The following is a 22,055-nucleotide window of genomic DNA, read 5'->3' as shown; positions in this document are numbered from 1 at the left end:
TACATATTTGAAAACATTTCAATGTGTGTGGCAACACAACGCTTTTCAGCAGCTCAAATTGCCCACTTTCTACTTAACATTTCATTCTAGTCATAGCGACACTTCAGAACTCCTAAGAGTATAACTTACACCGTGTACAAAGAGCAGCACATAAATGTATGATAAAATAAATCATTTGCCAAATGCGTGTTTGGGTTAAAGGTGGGGCTTGGATCTGAAGCGCTGAAGACTACTGATATAGACTACTATTGGATAAAATCGTGTCAGAGCATTTAATGTCAACACTTCCCATAAAGAATCCAAAGCTGGCCAGCAATCAAGACTCTGTTTGTGTTACATAAATTACCATTACATACTTTTGCTCTTCATCCAGTCAGAACAAATGGGACTGGGGATGGCTGGGAAAATATTGTACCCAAAATATGCTCTACAATGTCTGACAAAATCTCACAAACAAATAAAGTTAAAAATGGATTGCAAACTTGCATTCAGCAGGAAACCTTTTCCTGTCAACAGTCTTGTTTTAATTATTTACTTGTGTTTTTATCTTGTATTTTATTTTGTAAACCACCCTGAGATCTTATGATGAAGGGGGGGTATATAAATTTCAACAAACAAACAAACAAAGACGTAAGCATTAGAAATAAGGCTCAACTTCCCCATGAACCTTAAGGAAGCATCATTCTTATTTTTAATACGCCAAGAAATGAAAAGAACAGCAGTCCTAATCAGGTATTATACCAGTAAGGAAATAAAACACCTGAGAAGGATGATGGGGGTGAACATGCTAGGCTCGACCTCCAACACTGTTGCCATTGCCCCTCACAAGCTGAGCTGCAATGGTCTGCAGGGAGGTTTTCCCCACTTGGCTAGGATTCCTCCATGATGCAGAGCTCACTTTTATCACAAGCAGAAGCCAGCTCCCTGCTGCAATTAGTCAGAGAGCAACCTTGTGGGTGTATGTGAAGTAAAGCTAGCATGCTCACACCCATCTGCCCTCTCACATCCCTCATTAGTGTAAGGCCTGAATAGGGCTCGTGTCTATGTTCAGTAAATTTGCTTTCCCTACAACAGAACTGGCAATGCTGAGCAACCATTAAAAGGCTGCTCAGTCTCACCTTGCTTTATTGGCTCTGCGTAGTGTGGTTAGGCTGGTGGTTACTTGCATGCTCTGCTTCTAATAAGGAGATATTAATGGAAATTCACAAGGGAGTAACAGAGACTAGATCTCTGTTCACCAGCGGGTAAACTGAAAGCATGCTCTCGGAACGAGAAAGCTTTGGGCTTAGTGAAGATTTGGCTACAACCCTAAGGTAGGTGGGCGAGAGGCTTTCCTACATCTGTGATGTCTTCTCTTCAATAGCTTGGTCTAGTTCCCACTTCAGCGATTCATTTTGGGTTTCAACTCAGCATGTCCACTATGATGTTTATGTTCCCTGGAATGTACCAGTAAGAAGAGGAGATGTGAACGTTCCTTTTGAAAATGTAGCTCATGCAGGTCTCCAGGCATAAGGTCTTTGAACTTGTTCCTCCTTGCTCATTCTGGTTGTAAACTGCTACCCTGCCGATTTGGATGTGACAAATAAAGTCTTGTTCAGGTGAACTTTTGCTGATGGAAGGCTGTGTCTGTGCTTGCTTGTTTTGTTCAGATTTAATGCACCTGCCGGGAATTTTGTGGCACTACTACAGAAACGGTGTAATTACCCAACTTAAGCCTCAACTTAATCTCCACCACATATAAGGTGATTTGCAGAATGGAACTAGTATCTCAGCTATATAGTACTACCATACTCAAAATCCACAAAGATTAATGTTTCATAGCCTTTCCATAAATAATTCCACAGAGGGGACCAAAACAACTCAGATATTTCAATGGTGTACTGCATAACTAAGGATCAAAAATTTTTACGCAATATTATTGAAACAGTTTTAAATTTGTGGTATAAAATATATAGATTTTATTTTACCAACAAAAGTGACAAGGATAGTGAACTAGTAAACATCTTTCATGGAGAGTTTATTATTTTGCATGAAAAGGACTGGAGCAAAACAGGTAGAACTGAGTTCATCCTTCAAGAGGAAGAGGTGGGAAATTCAATTCCCCCTCCCCACATAAAAGTCAAGCAATTATAAGTTTCTACCTGACCAACTTCCTTTACCATCAGATAACAAGATAGCTTGTTGAAAAGTAAATTCCTATCATTTAATCTGACACTGTAATAAGCATTTTAGAAAAACTATTCTCCTCTTCGAAAGTAATCCATCAAAAATCCCCGACAAGTGCATCTTTTCACTTCAGATAGTTTGGTTGACTTTTCAAACCAAGCTAGAAAATCTGTGTTAATATAGATGAACTTGGCGAAGGCCCTTCCATATTTCCTCAAAAACAAGTTTCTGAACCCAGTACATAATATTAAATAAGTGGCATTGTTGTGGGAAGAGAAACAGTATAAAGATGTTTTGTTTCTATTAGAATCCTGGCATTCTGGAAGACATGCGTACTTTTCATTGAAGTATATGCAACGTTCACAAGCTCCTACACATGATGTCTAAAAGCTATAATTAGGTGGACTGGCAAACCTCTTTTTGTTTACTGAGCCACCATATAGACATTTCCAGTGCCTAAGGCAAAGATAGGGAATGTGTGGCTCTCTACATATTGTCAACCCAAGCCTGTATTGGCTCATAGTCAGGGATGATGGGTGCTGCAGTCCAACAGCATGTGGTGGGCCACAGGTTCTTCATCCCTGGTGTTAAGAATAATTAAATTTATGCATTGCCCCTCACCCGAGCAGCACAGGGAGTTTTATAATAAAAAAACACATAACCTAATATTAGTAAATGTTACACAGACAGTTCCATTCAGCATGGGAACATACGATATCATGTTATATGGTATCTTGAAAATGAATGGAAAAAATGTAGCTGTCTCAAAATTGCTACATTTTACATTCTTCAAAAGCATTGTCTTACTGGATCAGCCCAATATTTACCTACACTTAATATTAATTCCCCAATAACAGACAGTTGGATGCTTCTAGATGGCTTAAAACCAAGAAACTCTGTTCCACTGCTAGTCCCCAGAGTTTGGTCACCAGAGACCTAGAGCCTCTGAAGATGGAGATGCTATGACATGGCTAATAGCCATTGACTAATTATTGATTAATTAAAAGCAATCTAAGCTAAGAGACATTATATCTCGCCATAATAAATGTTAATAAGGCATTGCATGTTTAAGTGCTTCCTTTTTGACTTCTAAACCTTACACTGCTAAGGTTACACTGCTCTATTGTTCTCCCACATCATTCACTTGATAAAAATGCATGGTTTTATAAATCCTTATTATATCCTCCTTAGTTTTATATTTTCCAAACTAATAATCCGCAAAGACTGTTGCTCTTTCAGCAAACTGGCATACTCTTTGAGAGAGAGGACCAGAAATGTACCGTATTTTTCGCTCTATAAGACGCACCAGACCACAAGACGCACCTAGTTTTTGGAGGAGGAAAACAAGAAAAAAAATATTCTGAATCTCAGAAGCCAGAACAGCAAGAGGGATCGCTGCACAGTGAAAGCAGCAATCCCTCTTGCTGTTCTGGCTTCTGGGATAGCCGCACAGCCTGCATTCGCTCCATAAGACGCACACACATTTCCCCTTACTTTTTAGGAGGGAAAAAGTGAGTCTTATAGAGCAAAAAATAGGGTACATAGTATTCAGAGTGATCATACTTTTATTTGATAATTTCAGTCCTTCTTTAGTATTTCCTAACACTGAATTTTTATTTTTCACTGATGAAACACGTACTTTTAGTGAGCTCTCCACTCTGAACCCATAGCTCTCTAGGTATTTTTGTGATTTTTGTAAGTAGCTTTAGTAATAATAATAATTTTTAATTATATCCTGCCCTCCCCAGCCGAAGCTGGGCTCAGAGAGGCTAATCTTTCTACTCTGTTGTTTTACTGATTTATTTATTTATTTAACCTTATAACTTTTAATTTAAAATTACAAGTAACTATAGCTGGGCCATCTTCATGTCATGTCACAGTGAACTGATGTTTCTATGTGGATATGGCACATGAAACCTCTACAATTTCCATAGTGGTACAAGCTCAAAAACCTTAGACCTCTGATATATATGCATCCTGCAGAGATGCGCCAGCTCCCACAAACAAGAGAATTTATATAAGCATAGATTAGATGTGAGCTGGTGGTGAGACCTTGTGTGATCTAAGTGATCTTGGGGTAGGGGCATTGTCACGTGTGAGCCAGCTGTCAATTTATTAGTACTGTACATTTGTGTCTTGCTCATCAAAATAAAATTTTGTAGTCCCATGGAGACTGAATAGCAAGGGTATTGTAAACTGAATCCATCCATTCTGGGACTGAAATTGAACTTCTGAGATTATTTTTAAAATGAAAATTCATGTTTTTGTATAACAACTTTTAATCTGTCTTCAGGGAGTGGTTTTTTTTAAAAAACATCGTTCAAGTATACAAAATTCTTATCCTGGTTGACATGCTGCTTAAATAAAAATAAAAATATGAATCCTAAATTTAATACTTAAATTTTGACTACACAGTTGGAACCAAGGACTTAGTTTCTGATATTTAATTTTGCTTCAAGTTGTGAAAAAATTAAGATATGTGCACAGAGGCCTCCAAAACTTCATTAGGTATGGCAGACACTATCATGTGTGTGAGACATAAATACAAGATGAAAAGGACACAGAGGGTCATCTAGTCACTACATACAGTGCAGTCCCCATTTCCTTTCTATATCTGTAGAAAGACTGTTGTCCAAAGAAAGAATGTGGAAGAGGATAGACTCCAAGAATTCTGAGTGTTATGCAGAAAAAAGTAAAACCCTTGTAGATCATGTGCTTGTGTGATCCAAAGCTATTGAGTTCTCCTACTGTAGTAAGGTTCCCCCTGAAGGTCAGGTGGGGATAGAGCCTCAAGCTGCTGGGGACGTATCAGCTTTCTTATCCTGTCCTTTTTAGCTTGAGAAGAAAGGGATTTTCAGTGCTCACACGCTGAGGACAAATGTAAAGGTCCTAAACATTTAAGACACAGTACATGCCCATCTGTCAGTGACACAGTCACTAAAGCAGAGGAAATGTTTCCTGGAAATCTTTCAAGCATTACGGCACATCCCAGCGCTACTCCCCCAGGAACTCCCAAGAGGAATCAGACTGCAGAGTACCAGGAATGAATCGGCCCTGTGGTCTGACAACTTCATTCCACTCCATTCATGGCACAAAATGTGGGCTATGAATTTGGTGGTGGCAAAAATGGTCGGAGACAGCTCCTGGGTTGTAAGGGAAATCACCTCAAAAGAGGGTATACAGATACTCTCTTATGCATGTGAAGAAATAAGAACTAGGGAAGGATAATGTGAGGATTTTGATACCACAGATGTTGATTATAAGTTTTAAACAACACTTCATCTTTAGGAGCCAAAATACTAAACTAAGATGCTGTCTTTGTTTTCTCTCAATAAATGGAATTAATAAAATGTTGCTTGGTAGCATATTAATGTGCCTCTCCTCTCCATGTAAGGCTATATAGGCTTATGCATGCAAATATGTGCAGCTGCATAAGAACATAGGTTTCCTAATTTACAGAAGAACAAATTCCTGCCTTTGCAAAACAAAACAAAACTAACACACACCCACACCCGCACACTTAGATCTAAGACTCACTGAGTTCTATGGAGTTTACTTCCAGGAAAGTGTGCATAGAACTGCAGTCTAAAGAAATAATCAAGACAGCATATTTATTAACAAAATTCCTAAGTATAATGCATATCAGATTGTCTGCAATAAGAGAGGTAAGGTTGGCAGGAACAATACAATGTCCAGTGGCAAAGGAGGTCAGGGATCCTGTACCTATTATACCTGTGTGAAGAAGGAATTTCAGAGGTCCAGCTTCTCATGTTAAGGTGAAACCTCTCCAATATAACTCTTAAAGCTACAGGATCTGGTCATCCTACCAGATATAAAGCACACCCTTCTCAATTATAGGCCTTTGTAGAACCAGCTGCTCAGGAGGTTTCTCAAAGCCTACTTATATTAACTTTTCCATAGTGCTTGCAAGACTTGGTTTAAACATCTGTTTGGTAGGGTCTAATATGTTGGGGCTGTGTGGGTGTATTTCAGCTGTTATGTCATCTTGTATATTATTCTAATTCTGCGAAACAGCTCAAAAGTATCTGTGGCAAAAGCAGAGGCAATTAATTATGTCTGGGAAGCTTTAATTAATTATGTCTGGGAAGCTTTAATTAATTATGTCTGGGAAGCTTTAGAGATTTTACCAATTTCTATTAGGTACAAACTTGGAAATACTTATCAGTGAGCTATTACTTCCTTCTGAATGTACATGCTATGCTTATTTCCTGCCTATGGGATTTTGGTTGCAATTCAGCCATAGCTGTGACCAAACAGTCATGCGTATTAATTGGTAGATTTATGCATGTTTGCATCCCCTTCACATCTAAAGACTAAGCCAGCCACTTCATCAGGGTTTGAATGAACATTTTAGTGTCCAATGCTCATTCACAATGCATCTGCATTGCCAGCTCAAAGGCAGGGTTTGTCATGCATGCAAAAGGCAGCTTCCATGCACATCTCTCTCTTGTTAAATCAAAACACTGATCTCTGAAACCAAGCAGCCACAGTTAGAATAACTCAATGGAAGAAAGTGTGGCAAATGAGAATTGCACAGGAATAGTTCACCAATAGCTAGCACCAAGATGTTTGGTAAAGACATCATGAATTGAAAGCATTTATGAAAAAATTGTGACCATGACAGACAACAGTACAATAATATAAAAAAGTAGAGGGTGGAATAATTTATTTAGCCCCACTTGAGAGCAAGACCTCCAACAAGTCTTTGCCAGTCCTTCTCTGAAGCTAGGGTAAGCCATTCTTCCACTTTCCACTATACTCTCACACAGGTATGCAACAAGGCACTAATTTGGGGGGTAAGGGAAGGAGATGAGGGTGATAATAGAGAGGGAGCTCTTTCTTATTTTCTTATTTTATTTTTTTGTAAACTGCACAAAAGCTGGTGCCCTGATGGAAGACACATGGCCAGATTTCCCCGCCCCCCCTCAGAGCTCTACTGACACACCTCAGTTGAATGGGTGCCAATTGTATCCAAATGGGTTGGCGACAAAACCAAAACATCCGCTAGAATTACTGGATTGGTAGTGCTTGTCTTCCGTGTGTGGGTGTACTTCAGCAGATTACAGCAGTACTTGTCTACAAGCTCTACTACTGAAAAAAATTCCACCTACATAGCCACCTACATAGTTATCCCGTGCGGACCAGCCGGGGTAAAGCTGCATGTGGAGCTGTCGTTCCTTTCTGGCTAGTTCATAATATTTAGCTTGTTCTTCTCTGGATAATGCATGCCACTGCAGAGAGAAAGAAAACAAAACCACAAGCACAACAGAATGTCAGTAATACAGTGTGTGTACAATGTGCATTCACATTCAAACTTTGGAAAATGGCAGCCAATTAAAGCATATCAACTGATGCAGACTATTTATTTATTTATTATTAAGAACTCTGTTTTATCCAGGTTAGCTTAAGCTGGGTTATACCGATGGAGCCTTTCACTTTTGAAAATGGAATAGTGTGATTCTTCAAGTACTTTTACCAGTGGTAGATGGTGCCCATTGGAAGACCAACAGTAGTAGAAGCAGGAGCCAATGACAGGCAGAATCAACTAATTCCAGCTTTGTCGCCAACATCCTCTTTGCTGTGTTGTGAAGGGGCAGCACTGAGACTAAGGAGGAGGAAAATGACAGGCGGTGCCATACCAGGAATGGTTGTAAGTAAGAAGGCAGGCAGGTGAGGTCTTGATGGAACAGAACCCCACTCACCCTGATGGACCAGCCGCCAACAGCTATTCCCCTTTAACCAGCATTCATTTGAACAAGACATGCAAGAAATGCCCATAAAGTAGACCACACTTTAAATTTGCCTCTCCCTTCCCCACTTGTCACAATTTGTCACTCTGGTAAACCAGCCTCCTCCAAATAATAATAATAATGACATACATTAATCAAATACCTATTTTTAATGCCTGTAAGGCAGACCTGCACAATGTGTGACAGAACAAGTAAAATAGAACCTACAAGCTGTAGCTTGCTGGGAAGTCATTAAATCTTGAATTTGCTACCTGTCTTCAGAACTATGCTTTGCCACAAGTTGCGAAGGCCTGCTTTAAGATACAACATTCAGACTTAAGGTTTCTACATCCAGGGAATGGAGAATCAAGCTTCAAGTAAAAGCTTCTACAGCCTTCTGAGTACAGAGTTCTTCACTAATAGGCTACAGTGGTGTGTTTAGAGATAGCTTACAGAGAGAAGTAAGAATGCTGGGGTTCCTAAGACATGTCTCAGAATTAAGGGGCAGAGCAACCAAGGTATGGTGATGCCCAAGCACTGATGGAGAGGTAGATGGAGTTGAAAAGGAAAGGTCTACATCAAAGCAGGGTCATATCGACAGAAAAAGAAATGCATCTGCTGGATAAAAGTAAGTAGCATATGATTATGCTGTGCAGGTGCACATGCATTTGGTGAAAATGTAACTTTATTTCCTTGTCTGTGAACTAGAATGCAAAGAAGTTTCAAAGCACAAGTATTCAACCAGAAAGCTCGGAAGTTCCACTGGGCAGCCAAATGCCATAATCACACTTAAAATAACATTGTGGATTGTGCCCTTTCATTTCAGACATGTATCACACTCTCATTCTATCCCACATGCAAACTTGCATATACATATCCTGACTAGTTACCTACCCTTCGACCAAGGATTTGATTGATGGCTGCACTCTCTTTCAATGTGCATTCTGCTACAACTTTTGCTCTCATTTCCTTCATATACAACATAAATGCATTAAGAGGTTTCTTTATGTGTGGCTTCTTTTTCTCCTCTTCTTTTTTGGAGTCCTGATGTTTTCTGGATGGTTGACAAGAACAGACAGAAGGAGCTTGTACAACATTGTCAAAATACTTCTGTGCACTTATCCCAATCTTTGCCTCCATCATTAAAACCATATTGAGGGGAGCAAAGAAAAACTCAAAAGACCCTGAAACTAGCTGTAAAGCATCATACCAGCAGCCATGTACGGGAGAGAGATGCCCTTGGTGCACATCCAATATATTATTAAAACTTTGATAGATAATATTGCTTGATTACAGTACACTACTCCATGTATTTTTTTTACATCAGGAAAATTTATTTACTCAGATTTTTAACCTTTTGCCATATCTACATGGGCAAACCTAGGGTTCTGTGCACCAAAATATACATAGCCATCAGTTTTGAGTACCTGACTCTGAAGCAAATATGAGTTTTGAGGTGAACTATCATAAGATGCAGAGGTAGCAAGGAGCCATTTTACTGCCCTCACAGTAAAGGGGTCCTCCCTGCTGCCCAGGATATTTATAAACACTTCCAACAATTTTCTTCTCTTCCCCACCTGTAACTTCCCCTGTGGATCGTCAAGTAACACAGGCATCTAATAATTTACACAGTGAACGCGTGAAGAAGCTGACTTATAGTGAACCTGACCATTGGTCTAACTAGCCCAGTATTGGCAACAGCTTTCCAAAGTCTCCAGCAGGCAGGTCTTCTCCAATCTAATCAGCTACTGGAGATGCCAGAGAGTGGACCTGGGGCATAAAGTAGGTGTTACTCTGCTGGGTTATAACCACTCTCCCCAAGGCAATAGACAGCCTTCAAACCCCAGGTCTTAATTTTCTTGCCTGGCAATAGGTGCTGAGATATGAAGCAATTAGGGTAGAGGATGACGAAGAGGCAGGTATCCAATCTGATGGAGAATGGGAAATCAAAGCCTGTGCGAGTGAACCTGCTCATGAGAATGCAAGAAGAGCCTTCCAAGATCAGAACAATGCTGTACATCTGGTTTCCAGCAGTAGCCAGCCAGGTGCCAAGCAGTGTGTGAAGGCGATAGCCCCTTCCTGATGCTTATCCCCACCATGTGGCTCTGAAATGTGTAAAACCAACTGAGCTGATTGTGATGACTCTGAAGGCGGGAGGTTTAACACAATGTCTGGGCGGATGAAAAATTGGGCCCCGGGTTAACCATTCAAAATGCTTATTTAGTTAATAAGGATCTTGGCCAATAAAATTACGGCCCCTATTTGTGCTTGCTTTGGCAGCACATATACTAAATTATGGCCCCTATTTAATAAACAGCATATGAATGTGCAAAATATTTGTGGGGCAATACTTCTCCCCAAGTCTTACTAGAAACTACAGGCTTTACATGGGATCACATAGACTGGGTTTAGCCAGAATTGTTGGCAATTGCTTTGGAAACAAATAACTGAAGTTATTTCAGAAGCTGCATACTTTGCTATTAGGTAAAGGTAAAGGGACCCTGACAATTAAGTCCAGTCGCAAACGACTCTGGGGTTGCAGCGCTCATCTCGCTTTAAAGGCCAAGGGAGCTGGCGTTTGTCCGCTTCCGCAGACAGTTTTTCCAGGTCATGTGGCCAGCATGACTAAGCTGCTTCTGGCAGAACCAGAGCAGTGCACGGAAACGCCGTTTATCTTCCTGCCGGAACGGTACCTATTTATCTACTTGCACTGGCGTGCTTTCGAACTGCTAGGTTGGCAGGAGTTGGGACCGAACAACGGGAGTTCACCCCGCCATGGGGATTCGAACTGCCAAGCTTTCAATAGGCAAGCCCAAGAGGCTCAATGGTTTAACCCACTGCGCCACCCGCGTCCCATAAATACTTTGCTATTAGCAACCCATAAATAAAAAGATAAGGAATTCCCGAGTGCTTCAAATACACACATTTGTTCACTATCTTGACTCGTTCAAAAACCATAGACTTCATATATATCTATACAGGCACTCTCCAAATGAAGGAAAGGGGACTTGGGATTTTCGCAGGTCTGGGGTGGGCAGGCTCGTGTCTCTTTGACATCAATTCACCCTGAACAACTCAAAGGCTAATGAAAGTTAAGAGATTGTAATCACAGTCTAGGTGCTTGTAAATCCCAGCACACCCATCCCGTAGGAAAAGGGCTGTTGTTTAGTGATAGAGATGTATGCTTTGCTTGTAGAAGGTAGTACACTTGATCCACAATATTTCCCTGTCTGAAACCCTGGAAAACTATTGCCAATATGTGTAATATTGAGCTTGCATGGTCCAATGGTCTTTACTTTGTTTGTCATAAGGCAGCTTCCAATATTCCACACCTTCTACAATAAGCAACATTAAATAAAAGTTTGTAAAATAGATTTGAATATTAAAAAAATACTTACGAGCTGTGGAGTGAGCCGACATCATTCTGGGAAGATTCCTGTTTGACTGTTGGGGTGACTATGGCCGGATGAGGGATCCCAGTCGTATGTAAACTATGATGTGGAGGGACCATGTGTGGAGGGAACCTAGAGGAGAGAAAGCTGTGTAAATCGTCAGAATAAAAATGAATGAATGGGGAGGGGTGTGTACACGCATATAATAAAAGCCATATAAAAAGCAAACAAACTCTAGACAAGCATATATGAAAACTGGCAGCAACAATAAATGATACTTTAAACATCATAATTCTTTTACTATCATGAACAGAAATAACAACTTTTAAAATAATAATAATAATAATAATAATAATAATAATAATAATAGCAACAATAACAACAACAACAATAATAATAGTTCAGTTCAGTTCATGGTTTAAAAAAAATAGAAATTTGCCCACTCCTTCTTCATTGTAAAGTGCAGGTCCTACTCATATAAAATTATGGGGAAACAGACTCTGGGGATTTGAACTTTTAATATGAACCTCAAATCAGGCTGAGGATTACAAAATGGCTCTTTATTTCATTGTTATAAATAGCAAGTGTTTGTGGAACCTCGATTTACATGCAATTCTTCACCTTATTAGCTATAGTCTCTTAAAATGGAACGTAAAAAAATTGGGGGTTTTGTTGTTTTTTAATCATTGTCTTATAACTCCATGGCACAGGAAATCAAATTTGAAATTGTCTTGAGATTTAAAAGCAGGGACTTCTTAAAGAAGGAAAACAGGAAACATTTGAAAGGAAAATGGGAGATGTGAGTGGTAAGATCCAAATGTACAGTCAAATAAATATTGAATCATGTACTGGTGTTGTACCTATGTTCCTATAGCCATCTTTTACTAAACAAGAATCAATAAATATGCTTTCTAGTGGCAAAACAATACACTGATTAATGAATGGTGTTCAAGTGTACTCAGAGTAAGTAGAAGCAACATTAAAGTTGACTAGGCTATTTCCCTTCAATCCTAAAACGCTACTCTAGAAGGGGTGTGTATGTGTGTGCTGAACCAAAGAGAGATGGGAGAAGAAGTAGAGTCCTTCACCTCAACCCACATGCAAAATTGCACAGGTCCCTCTCATCTTTTTGTCATTCTTTGCCATATTCTAATCTATCATAACCAAGCTACAGACAACAACAATGGCATATGTTAGTGCCAGAAGCAGCTCAGTAGGTGAGGCCAAGCAGATCACCTGTGCTAGCTTCCCAACAGGTGGGTCGCTATTGCTTACTGGAAGGGACAGGAGCAAGGCACTGGAGACATCTGCTTGATGCAAATGCAGCAGCAGAGCCAATCTGAAGATCCTGGCTGGTTGCCCCTCACCAACCTCTCCACCACCTCAATCCTGCTGCTCCCAGGAACAACACTCTCAACCACCAGCCAGAAAGCTAGTGTAGTGGCTCCATCTCACCTCGCAAGCTGTTCCTGGGAGGGAATAAAGCTTTGCAGATATTGGTAGGGTTGTGTCATATTGGCCTCCACTTAGTTAAATAGGACTAGGTATGAAAGTTGCAGGCTCGTGACCAGTGTGTGGAGTATCTGGGTATCAGGTGGAGGTATAATACCTGCTCCTGCCCTAGACATGGCTCCCACTGACTTCCACTGGCTACAGAGTGTAGTGTCACTTTGCCTCTCCTGATGACCCCAGGGCATGGATGCCTTAAACACGTCAAAGCCTTTAATTCCTGGCATGGATATACTCATCACCAACTCACTTCCTTCCCTTATTCATGTTGGATTTGGCCCTTGGGACAGGTGTAGCATCAAATGAGAAGGGAAGGGGTTAGAAGGGGGTGAAGCAATGAGAATGGGAAAGAAAAGAGACTTGCCACTCCTCAATATTACCAACCCTAGCCTTCAAATTGGTAGAAGAAGAGAAGAAGAAGAAGAGTTTGGATTTGATATCCCGCCTTTCACTCCCCTTCAGGAGTCTCAAAGCGGCTAACAATCTCCTTTCCCTTCCTCCCCCACAACAAACACTCTGTTTGTAGGCTGTTATCGCATTCTAATTACGGAAACTGTTTTCACCCAAATTGGGATATGCATACAACTGGTTTTCTAGCCCTTAGCTGATTGTTTTCCTTGTATGAGAAGGGAAAAGCAGAGTGATATAATATAGGGGGCACAGAGAAGATGGGAATGGTCAATGTCCATTCTGTTCCTCCGTTCCCCAAAAGAATTTCTTAGGTGGGAAAGCTTGGGTTTCTGCTAGAACAATGTAACCTTCCAACACATCCCCTAAATATGTTCTGGGTTCCCCCCTCCCAAGCCTCCAGAGCAGATTTAGGGGCCATGCAGAGAAAGGACAGGGAAGGGAAGTTCTATTTAACAGCCAGAAGTGCTTATAAACAGGAGCAGAGAGGTGTTTTCATTTCCAAGATAAGTTTGCAAATCATTATTGAGAATGACTATGGAGGCGGAACTAAGAAGTGTGGCAGGGACAAGGAAAGTAGATATTGTATTAACTTTGGTTTGGTTTTGTGATAGAAGAAGAGAAGACAAGGTGAGAAACCAGGTGTACTACACTACAAAAGGGGCTGTGTTGACTTGTCAAAATGTCATTTTCAGCACCAGTTTGTACATGGTTTTTTGATGTAGCGAAGCATCAACAGTCTATCATAATTTCATATGGAGAAGAATTTGTGTGAAGGAGTTTCTTCCCATGGGAAAAGAATGGGAAACTTCCTGCATCACAGAGGTAATATGAGAACCCCAATGCAGATTTTTAAGGTATGTAACATTCTTCATTTTACCATGGAAAAGGTTGCGGCAAAGCTACTGCATGCAATCGTAAACCTTGTTACAAAATAACACAATAAACAACCTATGGAACACCAGGATAGAAATCTCATTATTATTCTACTTTAACTAACATTTAATTTCTGGAGGTTGGGAGGGAAGGTAAATAAAATTGAGGAGTATCCCAAAGAAAGAGCAGGGAACTTAAAAAAGAAACATCAAGCAGTAAAGAAGATACTACTTCTGGCATGTGAGAAAACAGATTCCACCATACAAAAGCTCAGAGTGGTAGTCAGCTAAGTTTTACTCAGAGTAGACCTATTAAGATCAATGACCAAACTTGATCATGCTTGTTAATTTCAATGGGTGTACTCTGAATAAACATAATAGGATACTACCCTCAATTTTTTTGTGTTTTTTTTTTTTTAAAAAAAACACAACTGCATGGGATTTCTGATTATAACTACAAAGGTTAGGGGCCATGCAGACTCAAACTTTATGTTCAGCTGTAAAATACATGGTCACAGAATCACAGAATCGAAAGAGACCACAAGGGTCATCTAGTCCAAACGCCTGCAGTGCAAGCCATATACGTTTGCTACGCCTTTGGGGTGTAGCAGGGCATAAAAGAAGTGGGCAAAGTTATATGTGTAAATTATGAGTTGATGCCCAATTTCAGAACTTGACAGAGAGCTGTGATATTGTGTGTGTGTGTGTGTGTGAGAGAGAGAGAGAGAGGGGGGGGGGCAGGGAGGGTGAGAGAGAAGATAGTAATCTACTTTAGCGTTTAATTCTGGGTCTGTGGGGGGGGGAATCTATCATATTTTTATATTATTATTAAATAAATATAATTAAATATTAAATCAAACCACCTATTCAATACAATGGGGCATGATTATAAAAGGCACATGTCCTGCACTCATGCATGTCAAAAGAGGACAAGCATAAACATATGAATGTGGTGCGTGTTCAATTACACAGAGCATATTTAGCAATGTAAGAAACTGCATGTCAGCAAAAATGCTTAATCACACTATTCATCACACAGTAGGTCTTAAAGTTGAAATTTTCAAATGTGAAACAAAAGCACACATTGTACATTTTAATGCATTTTGTCCATTAAACATAGAGAACATGTTTCGTTGCGCACACACATGCCATGTGCACGCACATGTGGATTATTTTTTAAATGCTACCCCTCCTTTTTCTGCGTGTTTGTTTGCATAGCGTGCTATCACATATAAAGGACACACACCCTTCTTTGACTGAGAAATTCCTTTCCGCAGACAAGTATTCTATGAATTGCAATAAACACCCTAAAAAATTCTAAGCAGCTCATTATATACCCCTGTCTGCTTTTATGGCTCCAAGCCAGAATATAATGATGAGCCGTAACTTGTTAAGGACAACTAATTTTTTGTTCCTGGCTGTCTCAGGGGCTTCTCTCTTACTCACTCTCACTTTACTTCACTGTTGACATGTTTCTGTTAACTGGATGTCATCTGCCTGCCTTGATTTTATGCACAAGCAGTGGGATGCATTTTTTCGTGCAACAATTCTGCTTTGAGTTGCATTAGATTTGTCATTATTCCCTCATTTTCCCCTTGCACTTGTAACATTTCATCTATTCCTGCCTCCCCCCCCCCTTTTTTCCTCCTTTTTTTGAGCCACGGTGCACCCATATTATGGTTTATACATGATCTTGCTCCCTTTGAAGCCGGCAGATTTCAGAGCCAGCCCTCGTCAGGAGAAGTGCCTGCTACCAATTTAGCAGGCTGAGGGCCCCGAGCTCCAACATCTCAATCTAAAGGGGGTCACAGAGTGGCACAAGCGAGTGTCAGCAAGTGCTGTTTAATTGCCAATCTTGGCTTCTCCATGGTGTTTAAAGTATAATGACCCATCACTTAATTCTGAGAAGTCCTGGCCCTGCTGCTGAATAGAATGAATATCAAAGGATGTGCTAGAACAGGGCAAGGAGCATACAATTCCTATAACTGCTGTAAGTATAATAGACTTGTACTTCTGTCGTCCCATTACCACAATAATGTATTTAATTTGCTGTATACCCTTTTTAACTAGATCCCTTTCATAAAGGCATATCTAAGCGATAGAACTGATCTCTCTCTCTCTCTCACTCATTCCTGCCCCTTGCAAAAAACTAAACAGATAAATAGAACAGCCTTAATAATAATTAAGATGAACTCAGACTCATTTTTATTGCCCTTTCTCAGCTTGCCAGTCTTTTTCACAAATGTGCAATATTAGCAGAAAGGTTAGCATTAGGGAATCTGGGTTTTAATTATATTTACGTGTGCAGAATTGGTTTGCTGCCTCGTTCTGCAACTGTATAAGAGAAGAGTTATCTGCTAGCCATGAAGTTTCCTTTAGCTTCTCCATGCCCTTTGCTTCCTCAAACCCTTCCTCCTCTGTAATCTAACCTTCACGTATTAACTGCAGGGATTGGAAAGGTCCGGGGGGGGGGGGAGTTGAGGGGGAAATGTGGAACCTTGCTATGTAATGCATGCTAATTTAATTATGTACCATCATCAAAATGGATTAGCTGTTTCAGCCCATCAGGAAAGTCTAAACCTCCACCGATTTAATTAACTAGACTGAAAATCAGATGAACAGAGAATAAAACTATCATTAGGAGCAATTAGTGATTACTTAAACATAGTGCTGCCAAGCAGTTTGTAAATAAAACTAGCAGCCCTTGGAAAATTAGCTGGAATTAATTGGAGGTTGGGGCAGAGAGAGAGAAAATATATACTTCTAAGCCCTTTAGAGGATCAGGTGGGTCTTTTTATGTCAACTAAAAATAATTTGAGCTTGGGAATGAGAAGAAAATGCAACACCCCTCCTTCTAAGTCTGCTTGCATAATAAAAGCAGACAGACCCTGTTCTTCATAGAAAACCCTGCTTGAAATGAGAGCCATGGAGAAAGCAAAACTTGCAACAGCATAATCTCTGGGCTTCTCAATATCATAGGGTTACAATGATGCCTCCCTCTAGTTAGTTAAGAATTAAAATAAACGTGGTTCAAAAGCACTGATCTTCAAGAACGGACATATGACAAGGCTTTGTCACTGGGAACAATGTGAGGGTTCCCCACACCCGCCCCAAACTAAAACAAAAATCATTGCATAACTAAATCAAGGCATTTTTTAGCAAAGCTTCACTGCCCTACAGAGAGTGATAAACAGAAGTAGCAGATGCCCCTACTTCTGGACCTGAGTATTTTGAACTCACCTTGACATGGAAGCATTGACAGTCAGAGCGGTTGGGTAGGGATGTCGGAATCCCCCTGTTGTGATTGGATAGACTGGTTGACCTTGCCTAGAAAGATGGGGGGAGGGGGAAAGAATGAGTAAAAAACCAGGGGTATGTATTTTTGGCATTTTAAATTTCTCTCTCTCTCTCTCTCTCTCTCTCTCTCTCTCTCTCTCTCTCTCTGCACAGTAAGCTTTATTCTCATTTGATCAGAACAAAAATCTTGGGGATTGTACAGCACGGATCAAAGGAAAGAAACACAGAACAATTTGAATGCCATAAATCTGATACGAATGGCTAATTAAATTTTATAACCTCTGCTTATGTCAATAGAGACCCTCTCCCCAAGCTGAAACTAGGTGTTTTGTTGTAATAATTAAAGGCGAAGTCTTGCTTGCTTTAATGGAGCCATCACACTAATTGAGGGCTACACATCCAAAGGAAAACAATAATGAATGTAAATTTATACCAAAATAAAGTACAGTGAATCAAAGGACTTCAGTTGCGCTTTGGGCCTCTTTCGGTATTTAGATCTCGGTGAGAAAACATTAAATTAACAGAGCTTAATTTGTAGCCTTTTGTCAGATTAACAAGTGTTGACAAGAGTTACCGGGGGAGAGTCCCCAAGAAGTATTGTGGGTAACCAATAGACAATCATACCTCATTACAATAATTAAAAAATACAGCAACATGCAAAACAGCATCCTCATGAAAGCTACACAACTTTTTCTGATTGAGGTTTGTCTGTGTTGGCTGGTCCTTTTCATCTGTCTTTCAAATGTATCCACTGAACGGGTAAGTTGTTATTTGGGGTGTGAGTTTTTCTTGAAAGGTTACTCTGCTAAATATACTCACAGCCCATCTTAATACAGAGCAGAGCCCATAAATGGTTAAAATAATAAAAATACCAGGTAGACAGTTCTATCTTTTAAAGGAATTTGATGTTTATGCTCTTTGGCTCTTCAGAAAGTTGCATGGGGTACAAAAAAAGTTATCTCTCTGAAGAAAAGAGAGGGGGGGGGAATGATAGTTGTACATTAAAATGTCTTTGAAGTACCCAAACAGTTATTTATTATGAATTCTGTAAAATCTACTCCTGCATACAGAAGATATGTAGGTAGCCCATCAAATGACAAGACATTGTAAAAGTCCTACTACAATATAGAAACCAAAGGTATACTGGTGTTTGTTTGGATAACTGTCACAGGGAGAACAAGAGGCTAGTGATTCTATTTTCCTGCTATTATTTTCTTCCTTTGAAGTGTGAACTTTCTGAAGCATAATCAGGATGTGTTTTCTAAAACTGCAGTGTTTCCCCCCTAGGGATCACACATTTTGTCTATAAAAATAAGAAATAGGCCCATAGGACCAGGAAAATAGTGTACCACCTGTAAAAGGAACCACTGTTTCCATGTGGCCACATAAAAGGCCACAGGTTCCAATTCTGGAAGTATATTTGAGCTGTATATACTACAGTATAGTAGTATAGCAATAGTACTAAGCTGATATTTTTTCAGTGCAAACAACCTTTCTCCCATTTCAAAACCAAAAGGTTGCAGGGACATAGGGAACCTGCTACTTAGAATGGGTTACATAATAAAGGAAATTATTTGAAGCTAAAATTAGATTAATAAAGCCAAACAGAAGGAAAGGAGGGGACAACACCACAAATCAGGGGGGAAATGAGAGAGAGAGAGAGAGAGAGAGAGAGAGAGAGAGAGAGAGAGAGAGAGAGTCTGGTTCAAGTTAATACTCAAAATCATCAATGTACTTTTTGCATCTAATGCATTTTGACTAATTGTCATATTCAGACTCATGTAAATCACACAATCTTATTACAGTGGCTTATTACAACTATTAATTTAGAGCACGTTGCAATCAATTGTTTCAACTAGTGCAGTGGAACAGGATTGTGCAAGATTTGCTTGTCCCTGAAGAAGACAAGTAGTCAAAATGTTTGAGGCAAATTACATGCCACAACACATTTTTTTAAAGCATTGTTTTAAGATTTTGCCTCTTTTAATTTGAATTTTCAGATTAGTAAGACCATTACTGCACCTATTCCATTAGACATTGCAAAAATACTGCCTACACATTAGAACTCTTCTTCCCTCTTGTTGTTATTACAGATTTTGAAATCAGGTTCTCCCCATGAGCTCCCTCCTGCAGTCGGTAGAGCCTGAGACTCTTTATCTCAGGATTGTGGGTTTGAGACCCATGTTGGGCAAAAGATTCCTGCATTGCAGCGGGTGGGGCTAGATGACCCTCAGGGTCCCTTCCAACGCCACAATTCTATGATCCTATGATTCACTTAACTCCCTCCCAATTTTTAAGCCATGATCCAGCCCATTAAAAAATATTATCCCAAACCTTGGAAACAAGAATTAAAGGGGAATGCAAATGTAATGCAGTTACACAAAGCTCAATAGTAGTGCACTATAAAATAATAGGGTATCAGCAAGGGATGTTTCTGAAACAGCAACCCTACAAATTATACTATCCAGAACGTTTTCACCCCACCCTTTCAGAACAAATGTTTGACATTTATGATCCATGGGTCACCCTCTGATGTCAGGACACATGAAATGATGCCCTCATGCTCTGTTCTTATTTAACACGCAATGACCCGTCACTTTAGTTCATTTAATCTTTATTGAGCAAAAGTTATTGATTTGCCCATGCCATAAACTGGCAGCTGGCAAGCATGCTGAACTCAACGTATGCATTTCAGGCAAAGCAAATAAGCACAATTATCCTCCCCCCCCACTCCCCCCCCACATATGTACAAAAATGAAAAATAAAAAATAAAATGAAAAAAATGGAACTCCTTACTGTGGTACTAACCATCCTAGCGGATGGGGGATTTGCCCTACAGTGCCCGGTGATAGTGGATAATAAGGAGATATATCTGGAGGGTGCGGAGGCCGTGGAATTCCTAGGGAAGAGGAAAAGGAAGCATCATGAAAGTGGGTCAGGGCAGGGGGAAAAGGGGGATTAAAAAAGAAAAGAAAAAGGAGGCAGGAAAGTCATACAAATTTCTAGACCATGAGTACCACACTTTCTGCCTTTCATAACTCTACTTCCTATTCTCAAGACATGGCCTGCTGCCTTCACCTATCGTCCCCAGAGCGTCCTACTTAGTACAGTAAGCAAATGAGACTCAGCTAGAGAAGTAGGACATTTGATCTGTTTTCTTCCCCACAGTCAAAGACCGTGCAGGACTTTGTTCTCCCAAAGTCTTAAAAGGATGGAGGCTCCCACCTTGCTTTCATTTTGTACCATCATGTGTGTCGCCTCTTTTGTGCAGACACCTTCAGGTCACTCAAAAAGGTACTTTCTAAAATAAACCATTTTATATGGCTGCAGTGCCTTTCTGTTTCCAGAAGGTTCCTGTTACGAGTTTATATAAGCCACATTTGTTCTAATTTTGATTTGGATTAGTGTTTCCACATGAAACATTAAAACCTTGATGGTAAAGGGAAGTTTGGGGGCGGGGATGGAGTGCTGAGAAAATGAAACAAAACAATGAACTTATATCTGAGGAGTTGAGGGGAAGTAGTCATCCATTTAATTAATGTACATTATTAGCCCTTAGCTATTTTAATTACTCTTTTCCTATGGATCACATTCTGTTTCTGTACAAAACAGTAAAGTTTTTCACTGTTCCAAAATACATTTAGAGAATAGAAAGGCAAATTTAACTTCATTAATGACTAAAATACTAAATCTAGAAACAAATCCTTGGATTAACAAAGAATACTACATTTTCCAAGCACAAGTAACCATACTGTATTGTACATACAAGAGAAATATGTATGAAAGGTTACATTAATCCACATTATTCTAGGTAGAAAAGGCATCCTCAGTTGCAAAGGTTTGGGCATACACAGTGCTTCTGATTTCATTTAAGTGATCAGTGGTGGTCCATAGGGTTGTCTGCTCCCTCCACTTATGCATGCAAATCCTCCCTTGATGGCCATAAGCATAGTTAAAGATTATGCTATAAAGCTATCATGAAAGCAACCCTAGTTAGTATTAGCCCTGGTTAGAATCAGTGCACACTAATCCTTAACCATGGTTAAAGCCAAAGGAAGTAGGGAATTGAATTGTGAGAGAGAAGCTAGGAAGTGAGCGATTCTTAAGCCCTTTTAGCCATCGGGAGCACTGTGTCTCCACCCAAGTGATGGTTGTAATCAGTGTTTTTTTCTGGGGGGGACACATACCCCTAAACATTTTGTGAATCTAACTTTGGCCTCACTGAGGGGCAGTATTTCAATATGAGTAGGAAAATGAGAGTACCCCTAAACATATTTTTTTTAGGGGAAAAAGCACTGGTTGTAATATATACAGCTATATGTGATAACTGTCCAAATCATGAGTGGTTTGGATTGTTTTGGTGTGGATGCAGAAGAACCAGTTTCAAATGCCTCCCAGCCATAAACAAACTCAAGTTTCACACTGAGTGTAAACTCAAGAGGGAGCTTCAGCAAATCCTGGCTCTTGGTGATAGTATGTTCATAAATATTTATCTTTTCAGATAAAATGAGTGTAAAGGATGAGATCCTTGAAACACTTTGTTTGGAACTATCCTGAGAGTTCTGCCCAGGAATAAATAGATCATAATTTGCAGTGCTTGCATGTTCAAACTTCTCAGGTGAGTAGAAGTTACATGTTTGGGTACCTCAAGAGCACCC

General features: G+C 39.9%; 1 protein-coding gene across 38 annotated transcripts in view; it reads right to left on the bottom strand.

Moving 5' to 3' along the window:
* TCF7L2 (transcription factor 7 like 2) overlaps window positions 1–22,055 on the bottom strand; it is a 201,906-nt gene that overhangs the window by 11,074 nt on the left and 168,777 nt on the right. For 16 of the 38 annotated variants that reach the window (XM_028730231.2, XM_028730232.2, XM_028730237.2 and 13 more), the window contains 5 exons: window positions 20,194–20,296; window positions 17,341–17,427; window positions 11,315–11,455; window positions 8,811–8,970; window positions 7,299–7,418 (listed from right to left, as the gene is read on the bottom strand). In XM_028730231.2, the coding sequence (XP_028586064.1) occupies window positions 7,299–7,418; window positions 8,811–8,970; window positions 11,315–11,455; window positions 17,341–17,427; window positions 20,194–20,296 (611 nt within the window). The remainder of the gene's footprint in view (window positions 1–7,298; window positions 7,419–8,810; window positions 8,971–11,314; window positions 11,456–17,340; window positions 17,428–20,193; window positions 20,297–22,055) is intronic. The other 22 variants (XM_028730233.2, XM_077930236.1, XM_028730239.2 and 19 more) reach the window with 3 other exon arrangements.

Source organism: Podarcis muralis, chromosome 6 (genome assembly GCF_964188315.1).
Source record: "Podarcis muralis chromosome 6, rPodMur119.hap1.1, whole genome shotgun sequence".
Taxonomy (NCBI): Eukaryota; Metazoa; Chordata; class Lepidosauria; order Squamata; family Lacertidae; genus Podarcis; species Podarcis muralis.
This window is presented reverse-complemented; position numbering and strand designations above follow the sequence as displayed.